Raw genomic sequence first — 16612 nt, 5'->3', positions numbered from 1 at the left:
ATTTGAATGACAGAATTGGAAATATCAGTATGAAATCATTAGGTATCTGTGTGTGTGTGTGTGTCTGTATGTGTATTTGTGTGCGCGTGTGTGTAGATATACACATATATGTTTGTGTGTGTGTGTGTGTGTGTGTGAGAGAGAGAGAGAGAGAGAGAGAGAGAGAGAGAGGAGGTCCTTTAAATAAGTCCTTCAGAGAGACAAGGAGAGGAGAGGAGGTTTGGCTCAGTGACTGACCCAGTAGCAATGACTGTCCCTAGTGCCTAGGTTGTGATCTTGAAGTATCATTTTCCAATTTAAAAAACCTCATTCAGTTCTGGGGTAGGAAATAAATAAGACAAGCCTGTAAAATCTCTACATATCAGATAGCAAGAGAACTATCAAAGATTTCTAGGGCTATGTTTTCTAACATGGAATTCAGGCCATATATGGGACAATTTGAATTTAAAGAAGGATAAAAATTGCAATAGTCTCATCAAATATGTTTAAATTCATGAGTTCTAATTCAGTATCTAACAAAGTAGACAGAAAGAAAGAATCAAATGTTTTTCCTCCATTTACCGTATGAACTGGAAAACCAAATATTAGATGAAGGGAAACACCTCCCTATAAAATTATTCCAGCTAGTAAGTGAAAATGCAGTGAGAGAATTAGCATGTCACCATTTTGTAACTCCCAGTGAATTAACGTATCTAACCATCAAGCATCAAGGGCAGCTAACAGCAAAAAAAGAGCGACAGCTGGACCCAATGTGCCTCCTGATGGAAGAACACACGACTGGCAAAGTCTTGCAAAGGGATTGAACCTGAATGGGTGAAGCCTCAAAATCCAGCTCCCAAATGCAAGAAATACAGGGAAAGGAGGAATATATCCAACTGCATGACTCTGTGGTTTTCCTATCGAACTGCATGACTGTGTGGTTTTCCAGCCAATGGGAATCTCTACAGGTCAAGCAGTTCAGATTCTTTAACTGATAAATTGTAAGGAAAAGAAAGAGGTAGAAAGGGAACCTGTAGATTAACCGAGATTTTAAAGACTCATCAAGTAAGAAAAAAAAAAAATGGGCAAGTGCAGGGATGTATACTTGAGTGATTAAGCTGTAAGGAATGGAATGAGGCCATGACTATGAAAGTCAGGGGGGCAGTTACTTTGGTTGGATGGAGAGGCCTGTTAACTGGGATGGGGTGAGTGACAACGATTCTTTTTTTTTTTTTAAACTTGGGTGATAGTTACAAGTGTTTTTGCCTTGTAATAATTTCTCAAGCGATATATTTGTTTTATGTGGCTTTCTGTGTCTATTTTTTATATAACAAAAAGTTAAAAAAAATAGTTGGGGTGGATAGAAGGACACCGAGCAGGGGCAGGGGAAGGATCCCTGCACTGGGGATCCCGGTCCTGGCTCCGCTGCCCGCTCAGCACTGTTGGGCAGGCCTCTCCCATTCCATCTCTGGGACTCAGTTTCCCTCTCTGTCAGTTGAGGGTAACGAGTCCTGTCTGCTCACTAGGTTGGTGGGAGAACCATCTGGAACAATGGGCTGGGGGTGGTGTGGGACCAGCTCGTGTCACTTCAGAAGGAGGCGATGATGGCGAACATTTACTGAGCAGTGACTGTGGCCTCATGTGATCCTCACAGCAGCCCTGTGACTAGCAGGTGTGCAGCTGGTCTTACCCTGGAAGACCTCGTCTCTATCCTGAAGCAGCTGAAAGTCTCTTTTTCTTTAAAAATATTTATTTTAGGGCTTCCCTGGTGGCGCAGTGGTTGAGAGTCCGCCTGCCGATGCAGGGGACACGGGTTCATGCCCCGGTCCGGGAGGATCCCACATGCTGCGGAGCGGCTGGGCCTGTGAGCCATGGCCGCTGAGCCTGTGCATCCGGAGCCTGTGCTCCGCAATGGGAGAGGCCCCAACAGTGAGAGGCCCGCGTACCGCAAAAAAAAAAAAAAAAATTATTTTATTTATTTATTTGGCTGCACTGTGTCTTAGTTGCAGCTCGTAGGCTCCTTAGTTGAGGCTCGCCAGCTCCTCAGTTGCAGCATGCTGACTCCTAGCTGCGGCATGCATGTGGGATCCATGCACGGGTTCCCTGACCAGGGATCAAACCCAGGCCCCTTGCACTGGGAACGTGGAGTCCCAACCACTGCACCACCAGGGAAGTTCCCAGCAGCCGAAAGTCTTAGGGAGGCTTTCTTGATGAGAGAGAGGATTCATTTGTAATGATCTTGTCAGGGCTCTATTAGTAAATGTCCGCTCTTCTGGATGGCTTAGAAGGGCTTGAAAATAGCTTATTCTGCTGAGCAAATTCAGTATTCCCCCCACAGATCATGTTTGCCCTGCTCGTGTGCTTAACAAGCTTTTTTTTCTATAGATGGTGCGAAGGTACAGTTGAGCTCACCATCTGAGTGACTGGATGGGAATTCTGACTGGGAAGGGCCACTCTGTGAGGTGTATGATGAAAGCATCTGATGTAGAAGCTTGTCCTAACGAATTGTGGACAGACCCGTTTTTATATTATCATCATTTTGTCAATGTTAGTCTCCTTGTCCATCCTGGTCCACTTCAGAGTTCTCTTTCTGCCGTGAAGGTTAGCCCACGCGGCAGAAATGCTCTGCTGTCCCTTTGTTGTCTGCCGCCACTGGCAGGGGCCATGAATCACAGCCCTTCTTCAGAGCCAAGTGTGTCCTGGTAGGAATTTGGCCTGGCCCTCGCTGTTCCCAGCCTTCCTTGCTTCTCTTCTGCCCTGTCGTGCTTTTGCTTTTGTGTCATGGGAGTTAGTCACAGTTTCCAGACTCTTTGCAGGCTTCTGCATGACAGGGATCATCAACTTTTCTGGGCACTGGAGTCAGACTGGGCCTGGGTTCAAATACCAGCTCTTCTGTCTGTGGGCTGTGTGATGATCACGGGCACGTTACATAATTTCTCTGAACCTTTGTTTCTTCGTGTATAAAACTACAGAAGATGCTAAATACCTGTCAGTTGAGAACAAAATTTTGACCATATTATATGATGGAAACCAGTTCTGATGTTGCAGTATCTTCTGGTAAACCAGAGGTACGCAAGCGTACCAGTGTCTGTCTTTGGCTTTTACCCGATAACAGTTTATGTGTGGAACGGAGGACCAGGTGGTGGGTGGTGCGAGGGTTAGGGGAGGGTGGGGAATGGGAGGATTACATGATTTTGAGCGCTGGGCCAGCGACTTTACAGGCGTCATCTTATCCAGGCCTCAGGAGCAGGTATTAGTCCCATTTTACAGGTGGGGAGGCAGGTACAGCAAGGTGAAGCCTGTTTCCCGGGCTCTTACCCCTCCCGTGGAGGCCCAGCGCCTGGTACTGTTTCCCTTCGCCTTGTTTCCAGATGTCTCACATTCCAGTCTCTGTTCCTCGTCTCATGATCACTCTCAACCTTTGCCCTCTCCTTCTTTTCTATCCCCAACTTACTAATCTTTCCCAGCCTGACTCACAAGAACCTGTGAGGATTCCAAGCAGCACCATGCTGCCTCAAACTGGGCAATACTGCTTTGTTTTCCCCGAGAAAATTCCCGGAGGCTTTTATGTGCCTGCTTCATGGCCAAGGTCCTCCTTTCCCCTCCAAGGGTGCCTGGTCTGGTTTTGAATGGGACCCTCGGGCTGACCTGGCCTGAGCGCCGCCTTCAGAGTTGCTGCCATTCCCCGTCCCCGCTCAGCTCTCCTCACCCCCATCTCTTGCCTGCTTGGCTCCTGAAGGCGTTTGGACCCGTGACTCCTGGACATTTAAAGTCCTATATATATATATTTTTTTTTTATTTTATTATTTTATTTTTGGCTGCGTTGGGTCTTCGTTGCTGAGTGCAGGCTTTCTCTAGTTGTGGCGATTGAGGACTACTCTTCATCGCGGTGCGCAGGCTTCTCATTGCGGTGGCTTCTCTTGTTGTGGAGCACGGGCTCTAGGCACACGGGCTCAGTAGTTGTGGCTCTCGGGCTCTAGAGCGCAGGCTCAGTAGTTGCGGAGCATGGGCTTAGCTGCTCCGCGGCATGTGGGATCTTCCTGGCTTGAACCCGTGCCCCCTGCATTGGCAGGCGGATTCTTAAGCACTGCGCCACCAGGGAAGTCCCTAAAGTCCTATATATGTTATTTTTAAACTGAGTCCCTTGGATTTTTTCTCACTTGTCATAGCTTTTGAAATATTGTCCCCAGAGGTTGTTTTGGAAATGCAGTTCTGTTTCCTGCTATTGGAATGGAAGTGAACACTGTCCTCTTATCCTTGTATTGAACCTTCAGCTTAAGTACTGTGGTCCATCTGGAAGGACTGCCCCCCGCCCTTGATGTCCTCTCTGCCTTTCCCCCTCTCCACAGCCCAAGTGACTGGATGAACAGGATGGTCAGAAGTCCTTCTAACTATGTGACCCTGCTGCTTAGAATTCATGAATGTTTGAAGCCATATTGTTAGCAGACCAGTTCTACCTCCTAGATTGTTTTCCTTCTGCTTTATTACTGACATTTTAAATGAGTATTAGATTGGCCTGGTGCGTATCAGGGTTCCACGTAATAAGCTATGTCCCTTCTTGGAGGCAGGCCGTGGAGCCCTGGCCTCTCTTGCACTCCTCATGCTACATGTGTGTGTGTCTCCCACCTCGGGCTGGTCTCGAGCAAACACTTCCCTCTGTGGAAGTGAACGATGTTGGTGCTGAGCTTTGCTCTTGTCAGCTTTGTATCAGGCTCTCCTAGAACTTCAGTGGCTAAACCTCCTGGACCACTACTTTGAGCCACTAAACTACCTCTAGTGGCTCAGCCACCCAAGCTCACATTTTTGAGTTTGGACTGGCCCCTGTTGATTGATTCAGAGCAACCTCAGATTGATTCAGAGCAAACCTGTATTAGCTGAGCCAGAACAAGAAGGACTCAACTGCTAACAGCCTTGGCTCCTCTGCCTCATCTGTGTTGTTGGGCTCTGACCCTCGCCCGGTGGCCTTTGGCGGAGACTGTCTGCTCCTCCCCATGGGCACCAGCACTCCTAGGCAATGTCACCATCCTTTCCTGCAAGAGTGACCACAGGGCCCCAGGAAAGAGCTTTTCACTCTTCCACCTGACATCAGTCGTGTCTTTTGTCATTGTGAGCATGGTAGGCTTTCAGTAAATAGCAGAGTGAATGAATGAATCAAACTGGGGAATATCTTTTTTTTTCTTCAAAATTAAATGACTCCAAAGAAGTAAAACAGACTTTCATGTCTGTGCATTGACTGGAAGGTAGATTCCAGAATTCCAAAACCGTTTTGATCAATGGCAGAGTTTTGAGGATAATAGTGATAATCATGGTGAGTGCTTAAAAAGCACTTACTCCAGGTATGAACTCATTTAATTCCTACAGCCAGTCTATGAGGCGGGTACATTTGTTCTCACCATTTTACAGATGAGGAAACCGAGGCAAGCACTTGCCCAAGGTCAACAACTAGTTAAGTGGAAGAGCTTGGGTCTGAGCCCAGACTGACTCCAGAGTCCGCGTTCTATTTTGCCTCAGTTTGAGGACGTAGATTAGATGAGTACATGGATTTCCAGGTGGGTGCTCTGAAGAGCGAGCCTCATGTGTTAGACGCGCTCTGGTTTGTTTGTTAAAAGTGCTGTCAGATTGAGGAGTCCAGCTCTGCGTTAGGTACTGTGAGGCCTCTCAGGTCAAGTTGAGCCTCGTTACGATCCAGGTCTGTGGGAGGAAGCACGTTTGTTGGCAAGCCCAGCATTGCGTCCCCGGGGTCCTCTCCTCGTGTGCAGTGGACACTCGCTGTGTATTGTTTGAATGAGGATTGATACCCTTTGACTCATTTCCAAAGGTTGAAAGGAAGGAGGATGGGAGAGGAGCAGGCCTTTCTGTATCCCGTGTTTCCCCAGAGCCTCAGGGTCGGGATGAGGGGAGAGAATGGGTAGGAGGGTGCGTAGTCCTTCCGTCTGAGCCCCTACGGCAGTTTGTCCGGCTGTCATACATCACAGGCAGGACAGTTTGTCTGGCTGTCACGTGTCACAGGCGTGAGCAGGCCGGGCCCCGCAGGGCTGCCTGTGCCTCGTCCACCTGTGTCTCTGCTGCCAGGACCCAGCTGCTCCCTGTGCTGTGGCTGCCTGGCCAGCTGACTAGGATGCCTGGTTTGCTCTGCTTTTGTCACGAGGAAGCCCTCGTTGCCAGGGTGGTCCAAAAAATGTTGTTAAGCCTAGTATGACTCTCATTAGGTTTGAAATGAGACTTACGGAAGCTTCGCCCTCTTGTTCAGGTCCCAGCGTGCACGGTTGTCACACCCTCCATTGCTATATCTAGGTTGCAGCTGGCTCGCTCCAGTGATCAGAGAGAGTCCTTTGCTAATGAGGCCAAGGTTGTGGGTTTGATCCCTGGCCCTTGACTACAGCAAGCCATCTGTCTTCACAAATGCATGTCACTGGATCTGAGGCGAAGAGTGTGCACAGAGGGAGAAGCTGGAATCCATTCTGGGAAAAACAGCTCCCTGACAGCCGGCCAGAAGTGGCCTTCCGTACTGTGAAGGATGTCTTTTTCTTCTCCCACTTTCCGGATCTGGAGTTCTGGTTTCGATTCCAGACTCTTTCCACATAGATGATACTAAGGGTGGTATAAATGAAGGGGAAGCAATTCCCAAGCCTGAGAACGAAGAGAAATTGACCTAGGGATACATGGTATCCCTCTGTGTTTTTCTAGGGTTGTAAGTGCTGACAGTGTCCAGACACTGACAGGGTGGATGGATCTCCTGGTGTGAGAAGGATCTCTTCAGTTGTCCTCTTTGTGATCACAAACATGCTTTTCAGCCAGGAGATGGGGAAGGGGATTTCAGAATGTAAGATTGCCCTCACCCCACAAAAAGCTTGCTGAGGGTCACTGGGTACCTGGTTGGCTCTGTGAGGCAGTTAGGACAAGAAGAGGTGAGTACGAGAGGGCCTGTGCTCTCAAGATGACTGCAGACATAAATACAAAGGAAAAGCACAGGTTTAGTGCTGTCTACGCTCAAAATAGGTACAAACTTGGACTTCCCTGGTGGCGCAGTGGTTGAGAATCCGCCTGCCAGTGCAGAGGACAAAGGTTTGAGCCCTAGTCCGGGAAGATGCCACATGCCGCAGAGCAACTAAGCCCGTGCGCCACAACTACTGAGCCCGCGCTCTAGAGGCCGCAAGCCACTACTGAGCCAGTGTGCCACAACTACTGAGCCAGCGTGCCACAACTACTGAGCCCACGTGCCACAGCTACTGAAGCCCATGCACCTAGAGCCCATGCTCCGCAACAAGAGAAGCCACCGCACCGCAACGAAGAGTAGCCCCCTCCTGCCCCAACTAGAGAAAGCCCACGTGCAGCAACGAAGACCCAACGCAGCCAAAAATTTAAAAAAAAAAAAAAAAAAATGTACAAACTTGTTGGCAACACCAGGAGGCAGTGTCGTGTCTTCCTGGGGAAGCTCACAAAAGGTTCTCAAAGGTGGCCTTTGACCTGGGTCTTGAAGGATGACTTAGGACTCTTTAAAGAGAGAGAGGAGCATGTGGAAAGGCACCTGGGCAGCAAGGTTTCCCTGAACTGTCCGAAAGGTTTTTTCAAAAGTCTCGAAATCCTCATTATCCACACAACCCTCTAGAAGCTGGCAGGCTGGGCATGCCTGGGTACGTTGCTTGCTACAGGCGTGTCCCTGCTCTCCCAGACACCCATGCTACAAACACGACTGAGGATGTATGAGACGTATTCTGTTTAAAGGGAGCTTGCTGTGCTGCCTGCCAGTCCATGTGCAGTGAGAACGAAGGGGGTAAGAAACAGGTAGAAAATGCATCCCCTCGGGGTCGTGGTTCACTCAGCTCATGGTAGTTCTGACTTTCATTCATTCAACACATATTTATTGAGCACTTTCTGGATGCCAGCTCTGTTTGAGGGGCTTGGGATACGGCAGTGAGCAAAACAAAGATCTTGGTCCTCAAGGCGCTTAGGTTCTTATGGGGGATGTGAAGCCATCCAAGCTTCCTGGTGCTGTCCCGTGTCCACCAGTGTATCCTCAGGGATGAGCCTGGAACCCGATATGTAACAGTGCTCAGTAATTATTGAAATAACCTACTGCTTAAGAGATTCAGAAGCGCCAGTTGGTATGAAAGAACATGGAAAAAGCCGAACGATTTCTTACCTCTAAGAGATCTACTGTGTTGACTTGTTCTAAAATTGATCTTTAGTTATAAAGTTCTCCACCACAGAGAAGGAGAAAAAATACTGAACCTACGCTGGCAGTGGTACCTTTCCCTTGTTACCCAGGAATTTGACATCCAGTATTTTATTCACATCAGAACTTTGAGTTTGCGATGACAATGACAGTTGAGATTGAATTTGAGTGCATTGGTGGCCTGGGCCAAACTCTGAGGTTAGAAGAGAGTATGGAAGGACAGGTTAAGGGAAGAATTGTATTTTTCCACCCTGCTCCCAAGAAATGAACATAAAAAATATAAAAATAAAATATATTGAGCTTGCAGTTGAAATAGCTGCCCATCACCAGGTGAAATAGTTCTCCGGTCTCCGAGTTTCTCCCAGCCTCGGTTTTCCGTTTGGATTTGGATTTTGGAACTCTGGCTTCCTTCCCGTGTACGTTTCCCCCTTGGTTCGATTGTAGGTTTGTACGTCAGAATGTACATTTCAGAGACCAGCCTTCAGAAGTGCTGCTTTCAGGGCCCAAAGGGTCAAGAGGGAGGCCGAGCGCTGGCCAGTCAGTGCCCTCCCTGGGTGTCCTCAGGAAGTCATGCTTCTGCAGTGACCTGAGGACCAGCACATGAGACCTGGAAGGAGGAGGCTCAGGGGGAGGAGGATGAAACCTGATGGAAAAGGGAGGAGAGAAGAAAAAAAGGAAGTAGGTCAAGGGGGGGATTAGAACGTGTCCCCGTGGACCGTGGATGGGCTTTCCTTTGCCTGGGTTTGCACGAGAGCAAGGCTGAGGACGCTGGCCTGGGCTCTCTCTGCTGGGCTGGGGACTGTCGGTGATGTTGGCAGGTTTCACCTGCCTGTCCGGCTGAACAACCAGCTGGTGCTCAAGGGACTTGCAGGCCCTTTCTCCGTGGTAAGAGCTTAGCTGTTGGGAACCGTTCCACATGGAGGGAAGGGCACCCAGCTCAGGAAGCGAGGTGCAGGGGCTGAACCCCAAGTTCTGACCGCTTGCCAGTGCCTGCTGCTCGAATGCTGGCCAGAACCTTCCTTTTAAGAATAGTTTACCATAATGGATTTTGACATCATTGCACTCTCTCAGTCAAGGGTGTTGAAATGGAACAAATGACCTAATGTCGAGGGTCTGTGGAAACCCTCAAAACGGGGGAAATTCCTTGTCTCTCTTCTCTTCATTTTGGAGTGGAGTTTTTAAGCAGCGGTTCATTCCAGGTAGTTCATGGGTCTCCACATTTTAAGAATAAACTAAGAGTTTAGAGACATGAAAACAATCATGTGGCTTTTGTTTATTTCCCTCAAATTGGGGTATTTCATAGCCTTTAGAATGGAATTCTTGCAAGTTAATTCCTTTTTTTGTTCCTTTCTATCATGATTATCCATCTAGCTTAAAAATTTTTTTTTCTGCTGTCATGGCAACAGTGGAAGTGATTGCTTGAATAAAATTATGTGACTAAAAACATGTATGAATGGTATAAGAGTTGCTGAGAATTGTATGTCTTTGCGCTTAGAATATTTATTTCCTTTTCTGATATTTAAGCTGGGTGATCTCTCCCCTCCAGTCCCCCTCCCTCCTGCCCTGTGGGTGGACAGGCAGCCTCATGGTTGTCCTGACGGTGCCGTTTGACCAGCACAGCCGGAGGCCTTCTGAGACATTCTGCGGTTACTGCAGATCTGCTGTTGACAAGCAGGATTCCTCCCAGCTTCAGGAAGAATTTGGTTCTGAATCCTAAGCTCTTCCCAGAAGTAAACTGGAAGCAGTTTGAGAAAAACTTGAATTTGCCTCAAAGGCAGTGTCAATGCGTCAGGAATACGCCCTCAGCTGCTACCGGTTTGGCCTCCTGTGCGGCGTCCTCTCGGTCACGGAGACTTCCTGAAGTCGCCACCAGAGGGCCTCGGTCCTGCACGGGAGAAACCACACCTCGGCCTCAGAGGGGAATTGAATTTCTCTACCCGTCGGTTCTCATTTAGGGCAGCTGAGGCCTCACCCTTGGACACCAGGCTGCTTCACCTGGGCCAGCAGATTTTCTTTCCAGTTTTGAACCAGTTCCTAGGAGAATCTCATTAGCTGGGAGCACTGGAGCGCATCCGATTTGTATTATGTATATATATTAATTTTCATGTTAATGATGTAAAACATAGACCTTTCTCGTATGCATATTTTGTTCTTTCTTCTAGAGCTGCACTTCACTTTGAGGGCTCACATTTCTTTTGTCAGGAAGGTGAGAGGTTGGGTCGAAAGGTCCCAGCTCTCCCTCTCACTGGGTGTGGAGGTCTGAGCAAGCCATTTCTCTTCTGTGTCCCAGTGGACTAGGTTGTGTCAGATCACTTATAACTAAACGATTCTGTGCTTGCGTAACTGGATAGGTATCTCACTCTGCAAAGAGGGCCTGGGAGACATTCCAAATGGCCAATTCCCATCTGATAGCTTTCCCTGACTTATATAGATTTGATACTGCCTACTCAAGGCTTAATTTCCACCCCGCTAAAACAGCCCTTTAAACCTGGGTCTCCAACTATATTGTCCCAGTCCCACCTTATTTCACGCAGTTCAAAACGCCATTCTTTTTGTACATAGTAGGAGCTTAATCTGCGATTCTGGAATAAAATGAGACTGCTCTGCCCCGCCCATCCCCTTTGTCAGCTGTGGCTGTTTTGTCCCCACCATGTTACTTAACAGAACCAAGCTTCAGTCCAAAGCAAGTGTACTCTGGTACCTGTGAACACAGGTCCCATAAAAGCAAACGAAGGGGAAAGCAGCAGTGTAGATTGCATGTCCCAGGACCTGTTACCTAATTTTTATTCACGTCTCCTTTAGTGCTGCCTGGACTGCCAAGCGCAAGCCTCTCTTTTCATGCCACCGTAAAGCTTCTGATCTGGTATCATCTGATATGTGTGGGTGAGAGGGATATGGGAGTATTGACGTATCTGTGCCAATAAACCATTACCTTCAAGTTCTGGGGCTGTTCTTGTGAATCAGTGTCCTGGGATGTCACGTTAGGTATAAGACACGAATTAATAGCCCTTGTGAGTGCTCGTAGCATACAGAACTCACCTTCAGTTTGATTTAATCCCTTTGTGTGATTCAAAATGTCATCCAAGAAGAGAGCTGAATACCTAGAGCTTCTGCCACAGACTGCAGAGGCTGGCTGACAGGTGCGCACCGGCTGACCCGCTCTGTGGCTTTTTTGGAAAGCTGAGATGTGTTCTAACGAGCAGGTTATAAATATCACGGGGTTCTGTCGTAGGAGGTGGCGGTGCTCGATGTAAAGGGACCTGCTGGGAAACGCTCCCAGCTGAATGGGTCAGGCACAGCTTTCAGAGGGGGCAGACAGCAAGTGGGGTCTGGGCATATGGACCGGGATTTACTAACAAATTACTGTCCCTTCACGAAACGTGTCGCCCTGCACGTCTCTGTGAGGTGTGTGGGCACCAAAATGAGGTATGCTGGCCCCAGTCAGGTGGCGCCAGCCTCCAGCCAGCGCTCACTAACTGTGGGAGGGGCTGTGACCCTCTGCCTCGCTGGGGGCAGGAGGGGCCGATGGGTTTACTGGGCAGTGACGTATGTTCTCGAAGACACGGAGTGGTTGCTTGGTGGAGCCCCTCATTTTTCATACCTTTTCTCTTTGTCTTGCCTGTAAAGGTTGCAGGTCACAAGAAGCCTTTCCCACGTTGCACACAGTGCCTTGTTGATACTCCTGTACCCCTTTGCCACCCACCTTGCGGTGAAAAGATAGAGTTTTCAGCACCACTCAGCAGAGCAGGAAAACTCCTCAGCCACTGTGAGGTAGAAGATAGACTCTGGAAAGATATCTTGCCTTTTGTTTTTTGCCTCGGATCTGATCTTCCGACATTTATTTTCTCGAGAAAATTGAATTCTGGAAGTTCAAAAGACCATTGATCCTAGGTCAAACTTTTCAGAGTTGAACAAAGATGGACAGGCAGGTGCAGAATGATTGCTTACAGTCTCGCCAGCAGCTTTTATGTAGGCAAAATGAATTGAAATATGTGTATAAAATATTTAACATTAATACATGCCAGACGGAAACCCTGTCAAATTCTGTGTGCACACAGGAACTTGACGCGAGGAGTCGGGAGATTTAGAGAGATCCTCAGAGCAGTGGAAACGAGAACAACCCAGAACCTGCGAATGGTAAGTGTAACTAATGACTTGGCTGAGGCCCGAGGCACTTCAAGTGCCTCTCTCTCTTTCATACGTGTATTATAAATAATATATTATATATCATAACATACTATGTAATATAGACATTATACATTATAAATTATATCTCAGTGAAGCATATATATATACACATCATACGTTCACCCAAAGTCATGAGATTTTAGTAGTCACAGAATTGTTCAGTTTCAATTAGAATTGAAACTAATATTTAATTTCAGAACATTCTCATCACTCCCCCAAAATCTCCATGCCCATTACTAGTCAATCCCCATTCTTCCCTTTCCCCAGCTTCTGACAGCCACTAATTTACTTCCTGTTTCTATGGTGTGCCTCTTCTGGACATTTCATATAAATGGAATTATACAGTGTGTGGTCTTTTTTGTGACTGGCTTCCTTTACTTAGCATAGTGTTTTCAAGGATCATTCACGTTATACCATGTGTCCGTCTTTCATTCCTTTTCGTTGCAGCATGATATTCCATCGTATGGATAGACCACATTTTTGTTTATTCAGTCATCAGTCAATAGACATTTTTTGTTTCCACTTTTCAGCTTTTATGAATAATACTGCTACAAACATTCTCATGCAAGTTTTTATGTGTATATATGTGTTCATTTTTCTTGAGTATATACCTAGGAGTGGAATTGCTAGGTCATATGGTAGCTCTACATTTAACATTTGGAGGAATTGCCAAGCTATTTGTCAAATCGGTTGCACCATTTTACATTCTCACCAGAAATTATGAGGGTTCCAGTTTTTCCATCTCCTCAACAACACGTGTTTATTATCTTTTTCTTTAGTAATATAGACATTATAGACTAGCCATCCTAGTGGGTGTAAAGTGCTGTCTCATTGTGGTTTTGATTTGCACTCCCTGATGGCTAATGATGTTGAGCATCTTTTCAGTTGCTTCTCGGTAATGCTCTCTCTTGAAACATAAAAAATGCATCCTGTATAGCAGTTAGAAGGTATACCCTCCTGATGCCAGTGCGGTGAAGGGTTAGTTGTAGGCCGATGATTCATACCAAAACCCAGACAGAGCAAAGCAGATTAGATCCTGAGGAGAACCTAGCTGTTGGACTAACTATAGTGACCATAAAACCCAGAAATAGAAAAGCTAGTGAAATAGACTGGTTAATCAGCAGCTTGGCTCTCCTGTTGACTTGAGTTCTCTCTCTTTCCTTTTAAACCTTTCACCTTCCTGTCTGGGAGGCTCATTAATTATACCTCCACAGTTTACCCTTCAGAGCCAGAGTCATCGAGTGTTTGGGTGAGGCCTGGTGCTCATGGAAGCTAAGAAGTGCCCCAGGCCCCAGCCGATGTGGCAGCCCCACTAAGACCGTCATCCATGCTGTTGTCCTCCCATTATCACGAGTCCTTTAAATGCTGTGGGACAGTGTTCAGTTGGGCAAGGCTAAGAGATTCCTGTCCTGGGAAATGGGGCTGTATCTTCATGCTAAGGATGTGGACATACAACTCACTGGCCCAGATGGCTAAGCCATAGGCTTTCCTAGAATTATGGGAGGTAAGACAAGACAGGCGACTTCACACACACACCGCACCAAGAACTCACTTGGTCTTCGATATCTGCTTATGTATTATATGATTTATGTGTGCCTTCAGAAGTTCAAACAAAACATTTTGATCTTCACAGTCCTTTAAGGGAAAAAACCCTGCAAAAATATGAATAGGGCTTCCCTGGTGATGCAGTGGTTGAGAGTCCGCCTGCCGATGCAGGGGACACGGGTTCGTGCCCCGGTCCGGGAGGATCCCACATGCCGTGTGGCGGCTGGGCCCGTGAGCCATGGTCGCTGAGCCTGCGCGTCCGGAGCCTGTGCTCCGCAACGGGAGAGGCCACGACAGTGAGAGGCCCGCGTACCGCAAAAAATATATATATATATGGATAAAAATTATTGCCATCTATCTTTTCTCTCAAACTGACCTACTCCCAACATTCCATAAAACTTCTGAACTGGTCAGCATGAATAGCTTCTTCTAAGATTTGGAAGCACAATGAAAGTAACTGGTTATATTGGCAAGTGTTCTTATAATTGTTTTAAAAGCACATTTAAAATGCCAATCTTTTGGGCTTCCCTGGTGACTCAGGGGTTAAGAATCTGCCTGCCAGTGCAGGAGCACAGGTTCAAGCCCTGGTCCGGGAAGATCCCACATGCCGCGGAGCATCTAAGCCCGTGCACCACAACTACCAATCCTGCACTCCAGAGCCCGCGAGCCACAACTACTGAAGCCCGCATGCCTAGAGCCTGTGCACTGCAACAAGAGAAGCCACCGCAATGGGAAGCCCACACACCGCAACAAAGAGTAGCCCCCATGTGCTACAACTAGAAAAAGCCTGTGCAAAGCAACGAAGACCCAACGGAGCCATAAATAAATAAATAAATAAATAAAAATTAAAAAAAAAAATGCCAGTCTTTCAAAATTGCTTATAGACTCTCAAAAAATATATACTTTGTTAAGGAAATAAAGGGTGTTTCCTCGTTAAAAGGTTGAGTGCATGCACTGCACTGTGAGAATCTGCTTGCTGCTTACTCCAATATTATTTATCAAAATTAGAGAATATCTTCCGTTATTGTCTAAGGTTTATGATTTTCAAATCAATGTGTTTTAACTTATAAAAATCCTGTGAGGTAGGATTCTGACTAGAGATGTTAGGAAGGAAGACAGTTTTCTTCTTCTTCTTTTTTTTTTTTTCTTTTTTCTGAGAAGCCCAGTGAAGAGGCTTCTAAAGAAAGCCTGTGTAGATAAAGCTGCCCCTGGGCACTTTCAGCTGTTAACTGACTGGTTAGTGTTAATGTAAGCGGGGGAGTCACTTCCCACTCAATGTCACACTTGAGTTGCAAGTACACCTTTGGTCTTGGTTGATGGTTCTCAAGTGACCTAAGTTAAACCGTTTCTAATCCCTTGAGTGCTTAACGAAAGGTGTGCATCAGAACCATCTGAGGAACTTTGAGCAAATACACATCCCTGTACCTGACCTCAGAAGTGCCAACTGAGTCAGTCTGCGGCAGGGCCCGAAAATCCGTATTTTCTAGTTTCCACAAGTGAGTCGTTGCCCACTCTAGTTGAGAAGCATTTCCTGGGAAGTCTACACCGGTGTCTTGGTTTCCGGTGGACATCAGGAAACTTCTCCAGCTATTGCCACTTATAAGACAGTGTTTCCATCAGCCTTAATTGCTGTATGATTCTTTTTAGATTAGCTGATAATTACAAATTTATGATATCCTTATGAGATGAAAAAGTTGCTTTGTAAACTCTGGTGTGAGACCATAGCAGAGAAGGATTTAAAAGTACATTCACAGAAACCCCATTTCTAGATAAGTACTCCAAATAATTGAAAGCAGGTGTTCAAAGCAAAACTTGTGTATGAATGTTCATAGCAGCATTATTGACAGTAGCCAAAAGACGGAAACAATCTAAATGTCTACCAACTGATGACTGAATAAACAAAATGTGGTCTAGCCATACAATGGAATATCATTCGGCTATAAAAAGGAATGAAGTACTGATTCATGCTACCACATGGATGAACCTTGAAAACATTATGCTAAGTAAGAGAAGCCAGACACAAAAAGACCACATATTATATGATTCCATTTATGTGAAATGTCCAGAAGAGGCAAACCTATAGTGACAGAAAGCAGATTAGTTGTTCCCAGGGGGTGGAAGGAGGGAGAATGGAGAGTGACTTCTTAGAGGGTATGGGGTTTCCTTTTAGGGTAAAGAATGTTCTGGAACTAGAGTGGTCATGGTTGTACAACATGGTGAATGTGCTAAATGCCATTGGACTGTACACTTTAAAATGGTTAACATGGTGAATTTTATGTTATGTGAATTTTATCACAATTTAAAATCACATACAAAAAAGTGCATTTAATGACCCAGTTTGTACAAAGAAGTTCAAGTCTTCTTCCAGACCAGCTTCTCTCCTTTCCTTCCTTTAATTCTAAATGTATTTGAAATGTATTTGGTAGCTACCAACAATTTTTAGACATTTAAACCGCAAGCTAAATATAACCGGAGTATAAAACATAAAAGGTATCATAGATATTGGTGATCTTGCTGATAATTTCTCATATTTAATCTCCTTTTCTGAACTTCATTTGAGATTTCAGTGAACACAGCCAACATCCTTCCTAATCGGTAATGCATGACGAGGTGATGCCTTTAAAATGTGCAATCACATAACCTCATTTTAAAAATCTCTCTGGAAGGTTAATACCTTGAGGGAAAATGAGATCTAGCGTGAGCTATCCAGCAGTGGACAAGCAA

General features: G+C 46.3%; 1 protein-coding gene across 5 annotated transcripts in view; it reads left to right on the top strand.

The window, feature by feature from the left end:
- TTC7B (tetratricopeptide repeat domain 7B) overlaps positions 1-16612 on the top strand; it is a 239818-nt gene that overhangs the window by 94324 nt on the left and 128882 nt on the right. For all 5 annotated transcript variants that reach the window (XM_029237235.1, XM_029237233.1, XM_029237234.1 and 2 more), the window contains exon 6: positions 12214-12292. In XM_029237235.1, coding sequence (XP_029093068.1) covers positions 12214-12292 — 79 coding nt within the window. The remainder of the gene's footprint in view (positions 1-12213; positions 12293-16612) is intronic.

Source organism: Monodon monoceros, unplaced genomic scaffold (genome assembly GCF_005190385.1).
Source record: "Monodon monoceros isolate NGI ecotype Baffin Bay Population unplaced genomic scaffold, NGI_Narwhal_1 Super_Scaffold_21, whole genome shotgun sequence".
Taxonomy (NCBI): Eukaryota; Metazoa; Chordata; class Mammalia; order Artiodactyla; family Monodontidae; genus Monodon; species Monodon monoceros.
The sequence above is the reverse complement of the archived record's forward strand: the minus strand, read 5'-3'. Positions and strand labels throughout refer to the sequence as shown.